The sequence below is a fragment of the Micropterus dolomieu genome, linkage group LG11 (assembly GCF_021292245.1).
Source record: "Micropterus dolomieu isolate WLL.071019.BEF.003 ecotype Adirondacks linkage group LG11, ASM2129224v1, whole genome shotgun sequence".
Taxonomy (NCBI): domain Eukaryota; kingdom Metazoa; phylum Chordata; class Actinopteri; order Centrarchiformes; family Centrarchidae; genus Micropterus; species Micropterus dolomieu.
Genome location: NC_060160.1, coordinates 9,505,711 through 9,521,780, shown reverse-complemented (window position 1 = coordinate 9,521,780; position 16,070 = coordinate 9,505,711). Strand labels below are relative to the sequence as shown.

The 16,070-nt window shown below is 40.3% G+C and overlaps 1 protein-coding gene across 2 annotated transcripts in view; it reads left to right on the top strand.

The window, feature by feature from the left end:
- Positions 1-11,504, top strand: part of slc7a14a (solute carrier family 7 member 14a) — a 22,977-nt gene extending 11,473 nt beyond the window's left edge. For both annotated transcript variants that reach the window (XM_046063085.1, XM_046063084.1), the window contains exons 2-10: positions 2,766-3,334; positions 3,776-4,012; positions 5,660-5,877; positions 6,034-6,180; positions 8,052-8,260; positions 8,359-8,506; positions 8,959-9,454; positions 9,550-9,786; positions 10,260-11,504. In XM_046063085.1, coding sequence (XP_045919041.1) covers positions 3,028-3,334; positions 3,776-4,012; positions 5,660-5,877; positions 6,034-6,180; positions 8,052-8,260; positions 8,359-8,506; positions 8,959-9,454; positions 9,550-9,786; positions 10,260-10,558 — 2,298 coding nt within the window. In that variant the 5' untranslated portion in view covers positions 2,766-3,027 and the 3' untranslated portion in view covers positions 10,559-11,504. The remainder of the gene's footprint in view (positions 1-2,765; positions 3,335-3,775; positions 4,013-5,659; positions 5,878-6,033; positions 6,181-8,051; positions 8,261-8,358; positions 8,507-8,958; positions 9,455-9,549; positions 9,787-10,259) is intronic.
- Positions 11,505-16,070: the final 4,566 nt, after the last annotated feature.

Below are 16,070 nucleotides of genomic sequence, written 5' to 3'. Positions count from 1 at the left end.
CAAAACCCATTTGTCCCAAGCTGCCACCTTTTGAAGTTTGTGAGGAGTCTGATTGGATACGTGCATGCATAGGTATCAATGTCTCGAATTAAAGCTATTAAGGTCTGTCTAGCCATTCCATATACACTCTCTCTTACACTCTTTCTCTCTCTTACATACACATATGATAAAGCCAAACCAGAGGATCAAAGCTTGGTGCTCTAATGAAAAACAGATTTGCTATTTTTCAGTCTACTCATGCTCCTCATCCTTTCCTCCAAATGTGTTGTACTCCTACTCTTGTCCTCCACACACACACATACACATACACCCACACCCACCCACACACACACACACACACACACACACACACACACACACACGTGTATGCGTATGTCAATGATATGTTTTGACAACAGTAGGAAAAGACAAATTAGCACAATGTGAGATTGTTAATATCTTGTTTTGTGAAGTCAATAGAAATCATCAGTAGAATATCTAAGTAAAGGGACACTGTACTATAATTACCTTTGAGTTTAATTGTTAAACAGGAATAATGTTTCATTTTGATTCAGAAATTGATTCAATTAATAAAATAGGCCACTATTTTCAGGTTGTTACTCTAGTGAATGTGCCAAACCATCCACTCATGCTTTTAGATTATATGTTTAACATTTCAAATTTAACATAACTGACTGTTCAACTTGCACTAGTCTTCTTGATGAAGGTCATTGACAGATAAAGTTATCTACAATACACCCCTTTTGGCAGCAGACATTTTGACTTGTCAAAGCAGGAAAAGCACGGATGGAATTAATAATGCAAATGACAGCTGCATTCCATTTAGGTGAGCCAGCTCCAGTGCTCTGGTATTACGCATACTCACTCACTGATGTGGCTTACTGGGACACATAATTGACTGGAGCCATTGTTTGTGTTGTTACATACACCTGTGCTTTTTCTGCTTTGCTAGTCCAGGAGTTCGGTGGACTTTGCCAACGTTAATCTCTGGGTGAATGTGTGTTTAATGATGTGAGCCCTTACTTTTGAGTTTGATAAAGGTTCATATTTTGACTGTGACGTTATCCAATTCAAGCAACTCTGTTCCTCCCTGCAGATGAGTGGACAACACATCCTCTGCCGTGTACTTGGATCACTGTTTGGATCCATTTCCTGTTGCATCTTTCCATGTACTAGTAGATTATGGAATATCTTGCTGTTATAGTATAATCAGGATACCTGTGAGTCGGCCAAGTGATGGGTTAAGAGCCCCTGCTCCACCTGACACACACCCTCACACACAAATTAAATCACCTTTTGAGCTTTTTGCGCCTCTCCTCGTGCTTGTACTCCCACTAAGTGCAGTGACAAAAGCAGCCCCGGCCTACTTTGGCTAAACAGCTGGGTAATTGCAGCCATCATTTATGTGAGTGGCTCATATTATAGCTGAGAGGCAATGTGGGTACGCTGTATGTGAGTTTGTGTTTGTTTAGTAACTTGCACTTGTTGTTCAAAGTAGATGAATGGTGAGGATTAGTTTACTCTGTTAAGAGAGAGAGAGAGAGAGAGAGAGAGAGAGAGAGAGAGTGAAAGAATGAGAGAGAGGTGGACTGTGCTACAATAGATGCTATAATAGCTCTGTTTTCAAATGCATCTCTTATCCCGCTGTTACTCATATGACATCAGAGACACTGTTGACACTGTAGAAAAGTATAATAAAGTCTCTGCTGTTTGAATTTGTTCTATTATTGTTAAAATGTAACACATAATTGTTATATGTATATTATTATTATTCTGCACAAGAAAATCCCCAGCTTTTAATTGTTTCTATGATTGCTTAGATTCATATTCATGTTTGTGTTTAGCAGGGTGCAGCTCACATATTCTGGACATTTTTGTGAGACACAAAGCATTTTGTATTTGTTGATTTACAATCATTTTGAGTTGAGGACATTTTCTAAACACGAATAAACATTTTAGAGGCCTTTTGCATTGTAGCTACAGTATAAAAGTACTTATTATGCCTCTGTGAGTACTATATTATTATATATTATGTAATGAATTGGCTAACTTCCAGTTCAGTCATTGGCTATTTACTTGGTAATTAATATTTTACTTAACTATTTTTAGGGACAATTTCTGACTTTTTGCACGTTTGTATTGGACAAATCATTTGTAATTTTGACCTGAGTTTTATGTATAATTTCAACTCCAAAGAAACAAGTAACTACTGCTTTAAAAAACATAATATTTCACTCTGAAATGTAATGGAGTAGAGGTACAAAAGAGCACAAAATGGAATTACTTACAAGTACCTCAAAGATGTAGGCCTACTGAAGTACACTATGTCAGTACAGTGAGCAGAATATGAATAGTGAATTACGTTGTAATGTAACAGTTTGACAGAAGTGAATGAAACCATGACAGCCCTGTTTGAATGTGCTCAAACATACTTTACACAGTCTGGTAGAGGTTTAGTAGAATTATGTGAGAATGTCCATATAAAAACCCATATTGCTCTTTCATCCAATAACAAACAAAAAAATATTTAGTATTCATTCTGTCACTAATGAGGTTGACTACTATAGCAACCGTGCTACAGGGAGAGGGCTGCTAATTAGCTGCTTCCTCGTTCAGGTATGCTTCATTTGTTGACGAATGTGTAATGAATCTCCACCATTCTCCTGTGTCATGTACTTGAAAGTAAGCATTGTGTCAGAAGAATAATAGAAGGTAATGTGCTGTGAAATGCTGCAAAAATAAATCATCCCACTTTTGTTTTTCAGATAAAATTCTCTCTCACCATGTGGGGAAGATCTAAGATGCTATTCCACTAAACCAGGACAAGAGAGAGAGGCAGCAAGACAAAATCAGATCTTCTTTTGAATCTTCCATCATTTGGATAAGGAATAACTCTTTTTCTGCACTGCTGTACATGATTGTTTTCGCAAGAAAACAGTAAAAGAAAAAGAAAAATTGAGACTACACACTCCTTTTCTTGTGAAATAATTTTCTTTGACTTCTGACCCTTGACATTTAGTCCTCAGTATGAGCAGTATGGTAGGAAAGCTAGACCCTCGGAGGGTACAGTGGGGCGCAAAATGGAACACCTTTGCGTCCCGTGTCCTGAGGACCAAACCTGTGGAGTCCATGTTGGATTCGGCCATGACCGGCACTAGCTCACATGGTACTAGGCTGGCCCGTGTGTTATCTACAGTGGACCTGGTGTCCCTGGGTGTGGGTAGCTGCGTTGGGACAGGGATGTATGTGGTCTCGGGGCTGGTTGCCAAGGAAATGGCCGGTCCGGGGGTCATTGTGTCCTTCATTATTGCCGCTGTGGCCTCAATATTGTCAGGTGAGACTGGAGCAAATGCACATACAAACATGCATTTTGTGACTTTTTTCTGCTGTTAAACAGTCTTACTGTCTCTCAGTCTTTCACACACACACACACATACACACACACACACACACACACACACACACACATACACACACACATTCTAGACTGGCTATAACACACTACAGGCCTCATTATAAAGGCAGCTGTCATTCTTATCACAATTACACTGATGTGATTTAGATGAAGAGCCTTTTAATAACTATATAATAATAACAAGGGCAAAGACATTAAACTGGCAGAGCTATATAATATAAAAGGCACTCAAAGGATGTTTTAGTATTACCTTAATGCTCCTATCCATACCTTCACTCAGCCTTTCACTTGGATGATAATGCAGTCATATCATTGATATGTGTGTATGAATGTGTGTTGGTCTACACCTTTGTCCTACAGGAGTGTGTTATGCAGAGTTTGGCGTGCGGGTGCCTAAGACCACAGGTTCGGCCTACACATACAGCTATGTGACTGTGGGCGAGTGTGTGGCGTTTTTCATCGGCTGGAACTTAATTCTGGAGTATCTGATTGGCACGGCAGCGGGGGCGTCGGCCCTCAGCAGCATGGCAGACTCACTGGCCAATCACAGCATCAGCAACTTTATGATTTCACACATCGGAACTCTCAATGGCTTGGGTGAGTGGGAAAGGATGGGAGCCAGCTCTCATCCGTTTCTTAAAAAGCTAGAACCATGGAATCATTTGCGACCAACACATCACTGGTATGCAATGCTGTCAGTGATACAGCAGAGTTTGTTTAAGGAACTCATGTTGTTTGTATGTGAAGAAAACCAAGGACATTTACAATTTTAGTGATAATAAATAGCAAATACAATATTTGGACCATGTTTTATCACTGATATAAAGTGTTTCTTTTTACTAGGGAGAATGTACTCTCACTAGCACATTTTTTGTTTGTTTGATTGTCCTAGAGTTCAATTTTACAGTTTAGAGCTTATCGGCTATCAGCTAGAGTCTGTCTATGGTCGATCCAACATCATTGTCTTAGTCAACTGTCAAGCAATTATTGCTTTAAAATCTATAATCAGACTATCATCCAAGTGACCTCTGGAGAGAAAGTATCCCTTTTACTTCCCACACTCCACAAGAGGATCAGAGTCAGGTCTGTTCTTGTGGTTGCAGTTTAACGTCCAATACCTCCTGCTGTAGTGGCTTGACCCTGACTTCTCCTGGGCTGAATGACAGCTTTGTCAGTGTAACGCATGTACTCTCACTTTGCAGTCATTCTGTATTCTTGCAGTAATCTAATGCTCCTCCTCAGTGTCATGAACTGCCTTGTCAACATGTAACAGAAGTGTAATATCATCTGTATCACGGGGAAAGATTTTGTATGACAATGACTCAATGAGCTAATGTATTTAAATGACATGTTATGACATGCATATTATCATATATATCCTAATAATAATGAAAAATGAGAGTAACACCATTTGGGAACATCCAAAGTGTATCAGTTTTTTCCATGGACCATCCAAACAATTCTTCACTGTTTATCTTATCTTAAATCATGTCATTATGGAAAGTAAAAGCAGCTGTAGCATCTTGGATTTCTAAATGATTATACAACATAGTTTTCCATATCATAAACTGTACCATGAGGGGAATGCCTGCTGATCTGGTGTTATACTAGATGGCTGTGTGTGCCAGCTGTGTCTATCTAGATGACACTGCCCTGACAGTCTCTTCCTGTTGGACACTGACAAAGCGGTGGTAGTGGTCACATGATATGCAACATGGCCAGCTGTTCCACAACATAATGGAAAGTTAATGTTTCCTGTTCTTGCTGGAGAGAACATGTGGAATTTAGCTCAAAATATGTCTCATTACTTTCCATGTGTGACCACCTGGGTATATTTATAAAGTCAGAATTCCTGTGGAACATGTGCAGTGCTGATTTGGATTAAATAGTAATTATTGATAAAGTGTGTTACTCTGCAATCAATGTAACACTTTAGTGTGATTGTGATAGTTTACCTGACGAAAATAGTTATGTTTCCCTTTTGGTGTTTCAAGAATATGATTTTGGGGAAGATGGCCTGATGGCGATCTTATGCTCACTGCTAACTCTTTAACATACACAGTGCTGAGTGACTGTACTGGCATTGTTTAAACTGGCTTTTAAATAGTCCATAGCGCTACAATGATTGACTCGATTTATTTATTTAACCAGCTTAGGTTTTTGGAAGCAAATATCCATCACCCACCACCACCAACTTGTACAACTATAATATCTGTGTGTGTTAATCCAAAACTTATCCTCTAGGTAAAGGGGAGCAGTCATACCCAGACCTGCTGGCGCTGCTGATCGCACTGCTGGTGACAGTGATAGTTGCTTTGGGAGTGAAGAACTCTGTGGGCTTCAACAACGTGCTGAACGTCATCAACCTAATAGTGTGGGTATTCATGATGATCGCCGGACTTTTCTTCGTCAACGGAGAGAACTGGGACGAGGGGAGGTTCCTGCCCTTTGGCTGGTCGGGGGTATGCACACATATGCAAATACACGCATGCACTCACTAGTCACAAGTAACAAAATAAACAAAACAGGAAGGTCAGAAAGGAAAGTGTTTAGGTTGATTAAGACCTGATTTGCTTATGTTCTTCATGTAAGCTTTAATTTCATTTGCTTTTGTTTAGGTGATGCAGGGAGCAGCCACCTGTTTCTATGCCTTCATTGGATTTGACATCATTGCTACAACAGGAGAGGAGGCCAAGAGTCCCAACACCTCCATCCCCTATGCCATCACTGCCTCACTCATCACCTGCCTCACTGCTTACGTCTCTGTGAGTTACCTTAATGACCACAGACATAAACACAAACAATAAATGCTTAACTTAATTTTTTATTCTGTTTTTTTGGTATGTACACAATGAGGGGAGATAATGGCAGAGCTCACTCACTCAAATGTTAGAAAATACCATTTTTATTTCACAGATAAACAATATGTGGGAAGACAGTAGACTATAATCATAGCTTCTAATTCATACACCCACATAGTTTCAAAAAACTATGCGGGCTTTTGATGTGGTAACTTTTAAAGTACATGGGGACAAACATTGCAAATTTAAATCAGTGAATGGAGAACAAAACGTAAGTTCAAGTTCATGATTTGGTCATTTTGTTCATACTGTTTTGTTAAATGATCCTTAATTTTATAATGAAAAACTTTTACTTTTCTTGGCTTACCTTTACTAAAGTGTTACCCCAAACTTTGAGCAGTGTCTGACAGAAGGATAGAAAGTCAAACATCAAGAATCTTCCCACTGCACTCCATCTGCATGGGTGTGTATCTCATCTCTGATCTTTACGTATTCAGCTTGCACAGCTTACCAGACTTCTGACTTTGACACGTTGCTGGATGGTTGTTGCTATGGGTACCGTGTAACAGCAGCCTATCAGGAAGAAGAGTTTTTTCGGCATCGCCTGGGGCTAAGATTGCATAAACTTCAAAACTCCACTGCTTCTCTTTGAGTACCTAGTCTTTCTCCACATCAGCCCTATCTTGTGCTACAAAATCTATGTTCTCAGCTTCTCCTAATCACCATCTTTCTTTGATCTATCTCACTCAGTAGGCGTCTTGAAATAAGTTTTTTGCTCCCATCAAGATCCTCTAGATGCTGCAGTTCAAGATCCTGGAGTCACAGCAATCATTAAGCCCATTACATGTCACATATTTTATCTGGTAGCACTGGCTTTACTGTACACATGAATTAGAGAGTGTGAGACAATCTAACTTCATTCGAAACAGTCACAATTTGTATGGTTCTTCCTTTAGTTTTTCCATGTTGAATTTCCTCATATAAGGTAGAGAATGTTAAATGAAGTTTTTGGGAAACCTCTATCATGGTGGGGAGTCACATGAATGTGCAAAGTGAAAACTAGCCGACAGCGAGCTACAGTGGGCACTGTAGAATGCAGTTTGCAGTCGGCTTTGGTCTCAAAACAAATATGTTTAACCATGATTTGTGACAGGCTAGAATGGATGAAGGATCAAAGGGCACTCGGTTACTAGGGGGAAACTGATCTCTCTACCTTCTTCTCTGTGAGGATTAATGTTTTTTTATTACTCTCTTTCTGCAATCTGTTCACGAAAATCCCTCTCTTTTGCAGCACTGTATCTGTGACAGATGGTCCTGCAAAATTTCACACGTTAGACGCACTGTTCAAAATTGAGCACACACTTACACACACAGTGAGATAGTAGGATGACATGAACATTTTGCAAGTGATGCTATGTGCGGTGTGCTGAATGCATTAACTGTGTAAAGATATGGGCTGTGGGAGTGTTAAATATAATTAAAGCATCTGTCAAATTATTCTGATGAGGTTGAGAAAATGGTCCTACTATGAGGTCCATTTAGTAGCTGTTCGGGAGTTTTTGATCATATTAAAATGCTCTTTATCAGGTTTTTTTTTTTTCTTTTAGAAAAATAATTCACAATTCCTTTGAAAACTGGTGAGGCCTGCAATGGGGTCTGTGCAGCATTTTTTTTTACTACAAACTACCACTAGGAGCACCAAAATCACAAACCATCAAATTCGACATAGTGGCTTTAGATAAAATAACATAAATATTTAATATTAATTAATTATCATAACACTCTTTATTAATTAATAGAATCTCTGTTTTTTTATTCAACCCTCTTCCATCCAGGTTTCTGTGATCCTGACTCTGATGGTCCCGTATAATGAGATTGACGCGGACGCCCCACTCATGGAGATGTTTGCCATGCATGGCTGTATGTTTGCAAAGTATATCGTCGCGGTGGGCTCCATAGCCGGACTCACTGTATCCCTCCTGGGGTCCCTGTTCCCCATGCCCAGGGTCATCTATGCCATGGCGGGGGACGGCCTGCTTTTTAAGTCAGTCCACACAGTTATTTAGTATTATTTATTTTTCATGTCAATCTAAATGGCATGAGCAACTGAGTCTCAATGTCCTTTTTTTTGTGCGTGTTTAGGTTCCTGGCCAATGTATCTTCCTACACAGAGACCCCTGCTGTTGCCTGTGTAGTGTCAGGCTTTCTGGCAGCCCTGCTGTCCCTCCTGGTCAGTCTCAGAGACCTCATAGAGATGATGTCCATAGGAACCCTGCTGGCCTATACCCTGGTGAGTGCTGGATGATGATGGTGGACACATCCATATAGACCGTATGGATACTTGCAGGGTGCTCACACTTTAGCTCGCTGTGTTACAGATATATTCTTAGTACTTTGTAAACTGTTACAAATAGTACAGGGCAGCCAGTAAGCACACAGTACGCTATAATCTTTGTTAATAGAACCAAATATAGATTTATTGTGTGGTTAACTCTATGATTTCTTCTTTAGTCTGACAGACTTTGAAGGAGTTCTCAATTTCAGCAACAGTTTTTTTCTGACTATATCAATCATACAGAATTATAGCTGTAAACATACAAAAAAAAAGAGGGCAAAATAACATTACCAAAAGGTGATGGATCAAGTGTTGTATGTCTATGATTAGATGAAACACACTTTTATGTGACAATGGGGTCAAATCTTTCTGCTTTTAAAAGAAACTAATTCTTCCTTTTCCTGCAGGTAAGCCTGTGTGTCCTACTGTTGCGTTACCAACCTGAGAGTGACATCCACGGCTTTGTGAACTTCCTCTCTGAGGAGCAGAACAGCAAGAGGAAGGAAGGCGTTCTGGCTGAGTGCGAAAAAGATGCCTGTTCACCCACCAGCGAAGCAGATGAGTATGGAGATCCGCCCACTAACACCTGTGGAGCCAAAAACCTGCCGTCACTGGGTGATAACGAGATGCTGATAGGCAAACCAGATAAAAACGCCTACACTGCAAGCCACCCAAACTATGGCACAGTGGATATGACTACTGGCATTGAAGCAGAAGAGTCCGAGGGCGGGATGTCCCGGCGGTTGAAGAAGCTCATTGGTCCACGCTACTACACCCTGAGGATCCGATTGGGTCTTCCGGGAAAGATGGACAGGCCAACTCCAGCCACGGGGAAAACTGTCACTGTGTGTGTGCTGCTACTCTTCATCATCATCTTCGCTTTCTGCTCTTTCATCATCTTTGGTGAGAACACAGAAAAAAATTCAGACAGGAGTTTACAGTATAGTGTAACAATAAATTAGTAGTTTATTTTTTTGTCTTGTTTCCTGTCCTTCCAGGTTCGAGCACTATTGGGGAGGGTCGCTGGTGGGCTTTGCTGCTATTAATTTTCTTCATCATCTTCATTGCCCTGCTTATCATCATCATCCTCCAGCAGCCAGAGAACCCTAAGCGGCTGCCCTACATGGCACCCTGTGTGCCCTTTGTACCTGCTTCAGCCATGCTAGTCAACATCTACCTCATGCTTAAACTGTCTGCCATCACCTGGATACGATTTTCAATCTGGTGCCTCGTGGGTAAGCAACCACATCACTGAGTGACAATTTGTCTTGCATTTAGGGTTTGTGTCAGCTGGACTCTTGGCTTTGTACATGGAGGGTCGCTGGGTTGAGTCCAGCATGGACCACTGCCGAAGGTGATGGCTGCCCACTGCTCCAAATTAGTATGGGTTAAATGCAGAGAACTAACAAAATTTCCCTTTGGGATCAATAAAGTATGAATGCAGACTGGTGTCCAGCAGAGCTGTTTTTGTTCGTACACAAACACAGGTGGATATCTGTGCAATTTTTTACTGTGTGGGTAGGATTGCTGTATTCTTCTGACTCACTCAGAGCGGGATGAATTGTTTCTAAGTTGAAAAGAGATTTTACTCTGTCTCTGGTTTTACATTTGTTTGGAGCCCTTAAAATAATGCTTTAATAGTGCTAAAAACATTTTGTGGTTAGGTGTGCCTATGCGTAAATATTAATATTTGTCTGTGTCCCTTCAGGTGTGCTCATCTACTTTGGCTATGGCATGTGGAATAGCACGCTGGAGATCACGGCCAGAGAAAACGAGGTGCATGCCTCCACCTATCAGCGTTATGATCAAGGTGTGGACGAAGGCTTCTGTGGCTTTGACGATGATTTCTACCCGCCTACTACTGACCCCTGGGTTGCACCAGCCGGGGGATCAGGGATCACCCCGCCCCCTGAGGCAAAATCCGAAAGTGACGGGATGCCATTGAAAGGTGGGGGCAGGACCATTGCCAATCACGGCCTCGCGGAGGAGGATCCAATGGATTTCTGAAGGGACTGACTCTGTTACCCTGAATGTACTGCCTTGTCTGCTGCCTGGGGGAAGTGAGGGGAACTGTTGCGTGAGTGCATGAATGCTTGTGTGTGTGTGTGTGTGCTTGTGTATATCTCTGCATGTGTGTGTGTGTGTATTTGTTTGTGTGTAAAACCCTTGGGCTAGATAGTTTCTTGGCAGTGGAATGGCTTTTCATTCACCTTACTCTAACACGCTTGGCTCTCCAGCTCACACAGCAAATGTGGATGTCAAGGTCATGAGTGTCTAGTCACAGTCACTTGTTATTCACTTACTAGAGTTCACATCCCACACAAAAATAATCCAGATAGAAAAATGCAGACGTAGCAGGAGATAAAATATAATGTGTCTCACTGCACTGTGAACCATGACACATTGTGCATTAAGCAATCAGTTAACTGTTTATAAGTATGAATTTACGGGATACAGGAGAGGACAAGGTGATGAGCGAGGAACAGATGAATAAGCACCTCTCTTCCTGTTTCAGCATAGACAGACAGGAAAGTGAGATGACAGAATGCCAAGCCCAAGCTACATCCTATGTACAGGTCTGAATTTCTCTGCTTGTTTTATTTTCAACAGACAGGAAAACATGCTCTCAAAAACACATAACACTTTCTTTAAAATCCAAAACTGCTTTCTGTCTGTCTTTAAATATTTCCCCTAGGCCCTAACATCTAGCCCAAGGGATTCAGAATTACACTGGGAAGAGGTTGTTGATGTTCTCTGTCACAAATAGTACTTGGACTTTGCTTGCAATAGTGCCTTCATCTACTGTATGTGTATGTGAGTTTCTGATTATGTCTGTTTTTCTACTATAATTTTGCCTGTGTATGTGTCAGGGTGTATGTGCAATCAAACTCCACCTTTTACATTGATTCTCATGTCTGTGTATGTAGATATAAAGTGTGTTCTTCAGGTTGTTCTACTGTGTACGTGTAGGTATTTGTTTTGTTTTGTTCCTCCCACTCCTTGCCCCAGCATGAACCTCAATATCAGTCCACCCGCAACAAAGCAGCTCTAGGTGCAATATAACACATGCTTGACAGCTCATCGGTGTACCTAAAAAAGAAGAGAGAGAATAGAAGGTGTAACAGAGAGAGAGAACAGGTTGAATCCTAATTGACAACCTGCATGGTTTATTGTGATAAATGTTATTCGTGTTAAGGAATACATTTTCAGTTCATTTGATTTAGCAAATGGATTTCCCACATAGTTATGGCCTATGTCCTAGAGACAAAAACAAATTAGGGATTGTACAAAAATTATGTTTGATTGAGGGTGGTCATTAATTTTTTCTTTGCAGATAAATTTTAAGATATAAACAAGATCAAATACAAAAATAATGAAAATTCCATTAACATATTCATGTTGAATGTTATGGTTATGGTCCACCATCTTAAATGATTCATGCTTTACCGGTTTCAGTTATTAAAAATTAATCGAATTGTACCAATACTGTTACATTAGAGATATATTAGAGGAAAGGTTTTTTTTATTAAAGTCAAGGGAAAGGTCCAAATTAAATGTTAATAATGCTGTGGAGGATCTTGCTTTTTTAAGAAGAATTTTTTTTGTTTTAAACCCCCTCCACACACCAATAATTTTCATACAGTCCCTACCTGAAAAGGATTGTGATGTAAATAAGTTCGAGTTTTACTTTTACATTGAGTTAATTGAAATTGAATCCTGCCTCTTTCATTACTCTCCCTTGCTTTTTACTCCTATCCCTCTGTTCTTCTGTGCATTGTTTTTTCCTCTTCTTCCATCAATCCTTTGCTCTTCCAGCCCAACTCCTCCTTTATCTATCTGCCACCTCACCCTGCTCTTGATATTCCTCAGGCCATGTCATCAGGGAGTTGCCACTCTAAGTTACAAGTGATAGAGCCAGGATTGGTTTTCAGTCTGGATTTGAAACAGCAATCTGTTCTGCATTAGCTCCTGTTTCAACTCAGGATGTCTGCTATTGCTATTCTGATTTGTCACTGGAGCATTTACTTCTCTCTCTGTGGTTCTGCTCCAACCCAGGCCCGCACTGGTCTGAGTGAACCACCCTGCTGCCCCTACCTCTTCAGTTTTTTTATGCATGTAGCTAGTGTTGAAGGCCCACTCTTTACATAGTACCTACACTGTTGCTGCACCCCGATAAGACTTCTACAATAGTTGCTGCTTTATGCCCTGATTGTCGTCCTTATACCATTTCCTCTTGCCCCCTGTTGCTGCATCAGTCCCTTCCAGGGAAGCCTTATTTGTCTAATGCACTAAATCTAAGGATGCCACGCTAAACCCCCACCCTACCTCTGCTCCCCTCACATCTATCCACAGTCAAAAAAAAAGTTTCCTTCATGTAGTAATAGGCCCCTTGGTGTCATTTGTGAAATTATTGTCTATCCTAAAAAACAGTATCCTGAGAAATTACACTCATATTGGATAATTCTGCAGCCTGTCATTGCAGGGAGTAGTGTGCCCTTTCAGTAGTGTAGTGGAACATAAGGGTGTTGAGGATAGGGATGTGGATGGGTGTGACACGTCTGACTTTCATACAGAGACTGCAGTGCCTATCTAACACCAACCATGACTGTAGTAACATAAAACACTCATGTCATGTCCTCTTTATTTTTTTCTGGAAATTCTGGGGGGCATAGTGACTTAAGGAGTGTGCATTCAACAACTGAAAGTTGCACATAGTGTATATTTTACAAGCTGATTCCAGTATTTCTAAATGCAAGCTTTGACTACCTTTAGGCCAATGAAAATGAATAAATAATTAATTCAGTATTTCCCCATCAAAATCGTCCCCCTGACTGTGTGGAGGCTTTGAAATAGCCATAAGACCGTCATGTAGTAAAATAAAAATGTACAAAAAAAAGACTTTATTTTTGGGGTAGCGGTGCAGTCAGTATCGTTAAAATTTTTTCTTTTCTTTTTTTACCGTAACCATGACCTTTTTCTCTACCAAATTAAATTAAGTTTAAAAAAATAATTTTAGCCTAACCTTAACCACAGTTCAGTCAGCTGACTCATGTGGAAGAAGAGATTATTATGTGAATGTAGGACATGTGGGACCTGTAGGCTCCTCCCTCCTCCCTCCTCCCTCCTCTTCCTCCTCCACAAGGAAACAACAAGCTCCGCATAGCAGGGAGTGGGTAGCAATCATAATAACCATAATATGGCATTAACCACATTGTAGGTGCTCTGCGTGGATGTTGAAATTTGTTGGGATTGAACTGAATCTGAGGTTTTGCAGAATTGTCCAATATCAAGTTTCTGTTTGGTGATAGGGTTGGAAAAAAAGCTGCACATCCTGAAACATTTGCACATATATCAAACACAAATCCAAACATATATTCCATGATATTACTATTGAGCCAAAATACCTTTCCCACCCAGATCGACTCTCAGCTCAGCCAAAAGAATCCAGCTGCTTTGCAATTATAGTTCAGCCAAAACAAGACAGTGAATTCAGGCGTTGCCATGCCTCTGACAATGGACTGTACAGTCAACTTACTATATTATCTGCTCTGTGTGTATGCATACGAATGTGCGAGAGCATGTACAGTATGTGTGTACGTATGTGTGTTTGTGGTCTACGCCTGCGCCTCAATGTGACCGTCTGGTGAATGTGTAGCATGCTGTCATGCACGAGGCACAGGCTGTAAATGTTGTACTTGCATGTGGTGACTGATCGCAACGAGACATAATAGAACACATAATCAAAACAAATGCAGGCTTAGTTCTTATACCTGGGAACATTGCCCCCTGTGCTCTGAGACGATTTAACAGGAACATTACTAGTGAATCAAAAACCTCATTGTTCAGGACCCTTACCAGTGAATTAAACTGAAAGGTGTTGTATTCATTGCACTCCAACCCAAGCCTTTATTATACTCTATTATCTCCTTCCCCAGGTATAGGAACCAGGGCTCCATTTGTAAAGGGAGTAGAACATGTAGCAAACACATGGGTGTTGGGGTGATACCTCTCACATCCTTCCTCAACCACTTACAGTATGCCTAATTCTTGTATATCCTTTTTCTCAACCACACCCTCTGCAAGCCAAAGTCCACAATGTTTGTTTACTTTTCACATACAGAAGTTTCTTCAAAGTGAACACTTACAAAGAGAGCTAATGATTTTACTTTGGGGATCTGCTAATAAGCTACTAATGTCAGTTAACCCCAAGAAGACAGATTTTGTTTTCTCACAGTGAAGTATTTCATTGAAAGATTGAAAGTATTGGTCTAGACTCCATTGACTACAGCAGATCCATTTGTGCAGCATGGACAAGAAGCTGTGAAAAAGTACAACACTGAAGGAAAAGTCAACTAAAAGTATTTTTCTACAGCTGTCTCCAATCTGCATATCCTCCTGGGTTAGGTGTACACAAAAAAAACGGGTGGTGTTATCAGCCTTCACGTTCTGTGTTTTTGTTTAATTACAAGGAGGCCTGGGAGAAACTGCTAAAAATATATTTTTAACAGCCGTAATCTCTATAGGATGATAAAGCTAATTTTTAAACCTTAATCCTTTCCTTTGAAGGGTTTTAAAATGGTTGTTCTAAATGTTGATAGAACCTTAGAAGGTTTAGGAGTAAGAGTTCTACAGAAAACACGCTGAAACTATTTTAATAAAATTCTATAAGGGGTGAACTACGAGCATAATGAAATATTGCCACTATTGCTTTAAGGTCAGCTACTATTTGTTTATTTTGTCTCGGAGAAGGCGTGCAATGATCTTCTTGTGCTCTGTGTTCGCCGTGGCCAAGTGTCTAGTCAGTGTGTGTCTGACTTATTGAGATTGGCTTCTCTCGCAACATCTAGATATTCCGTTTCTCTTCTGTATATTTTGGCACAAAACTGTATAATGTAGTTGTTTTTTTATGTTAACTTTTCAATGGTTTCTTCCATATGTGTGGTTATTTTGCTCCTGGGTGCACTGTTTTTGCTGAGTTGTTGATATTGCTTCCATGCAACAATGAAAGTTCTTTATTGCAAATACTAAAAAGAGGCTTTCTCATTTCTTTAAGCTTCCTGCTCTAACGATTATAATGAATACTATACATTAGGTTCCGCCATATTTACACATTTAAGAAGGACTGCACAATTATACCCAATCATGCTAGTGTGAATGCACAATGTAGTCCATGTTTTACCAGATATGGAAGGATCGCTTAAAAGCAAAATGAGCTAGACGAGCTGGATGGTATCCAAAAATCCCCCCAAATGCTCTGACATGCAGTCACACCAGTATTTGAAATAGCTACATTCCAGTAGATTTTTGACATTGACCTTGCTGCAATTAGCAGATCTAAGGCAAAGTGGTTTGTCACATAAATTTCTGTGAATTGTGACATACTAATTCACGCAACTGACCAATAGCAGACCATCTTGACTGTGCTTACCTCGGAGGGAACAGAGAGACAGAGTGTCTAAGACAGGAGAAGCTATCATAAGCCAATTAGCCCAGTTGTTTTGCATCCCCTTATAAATAA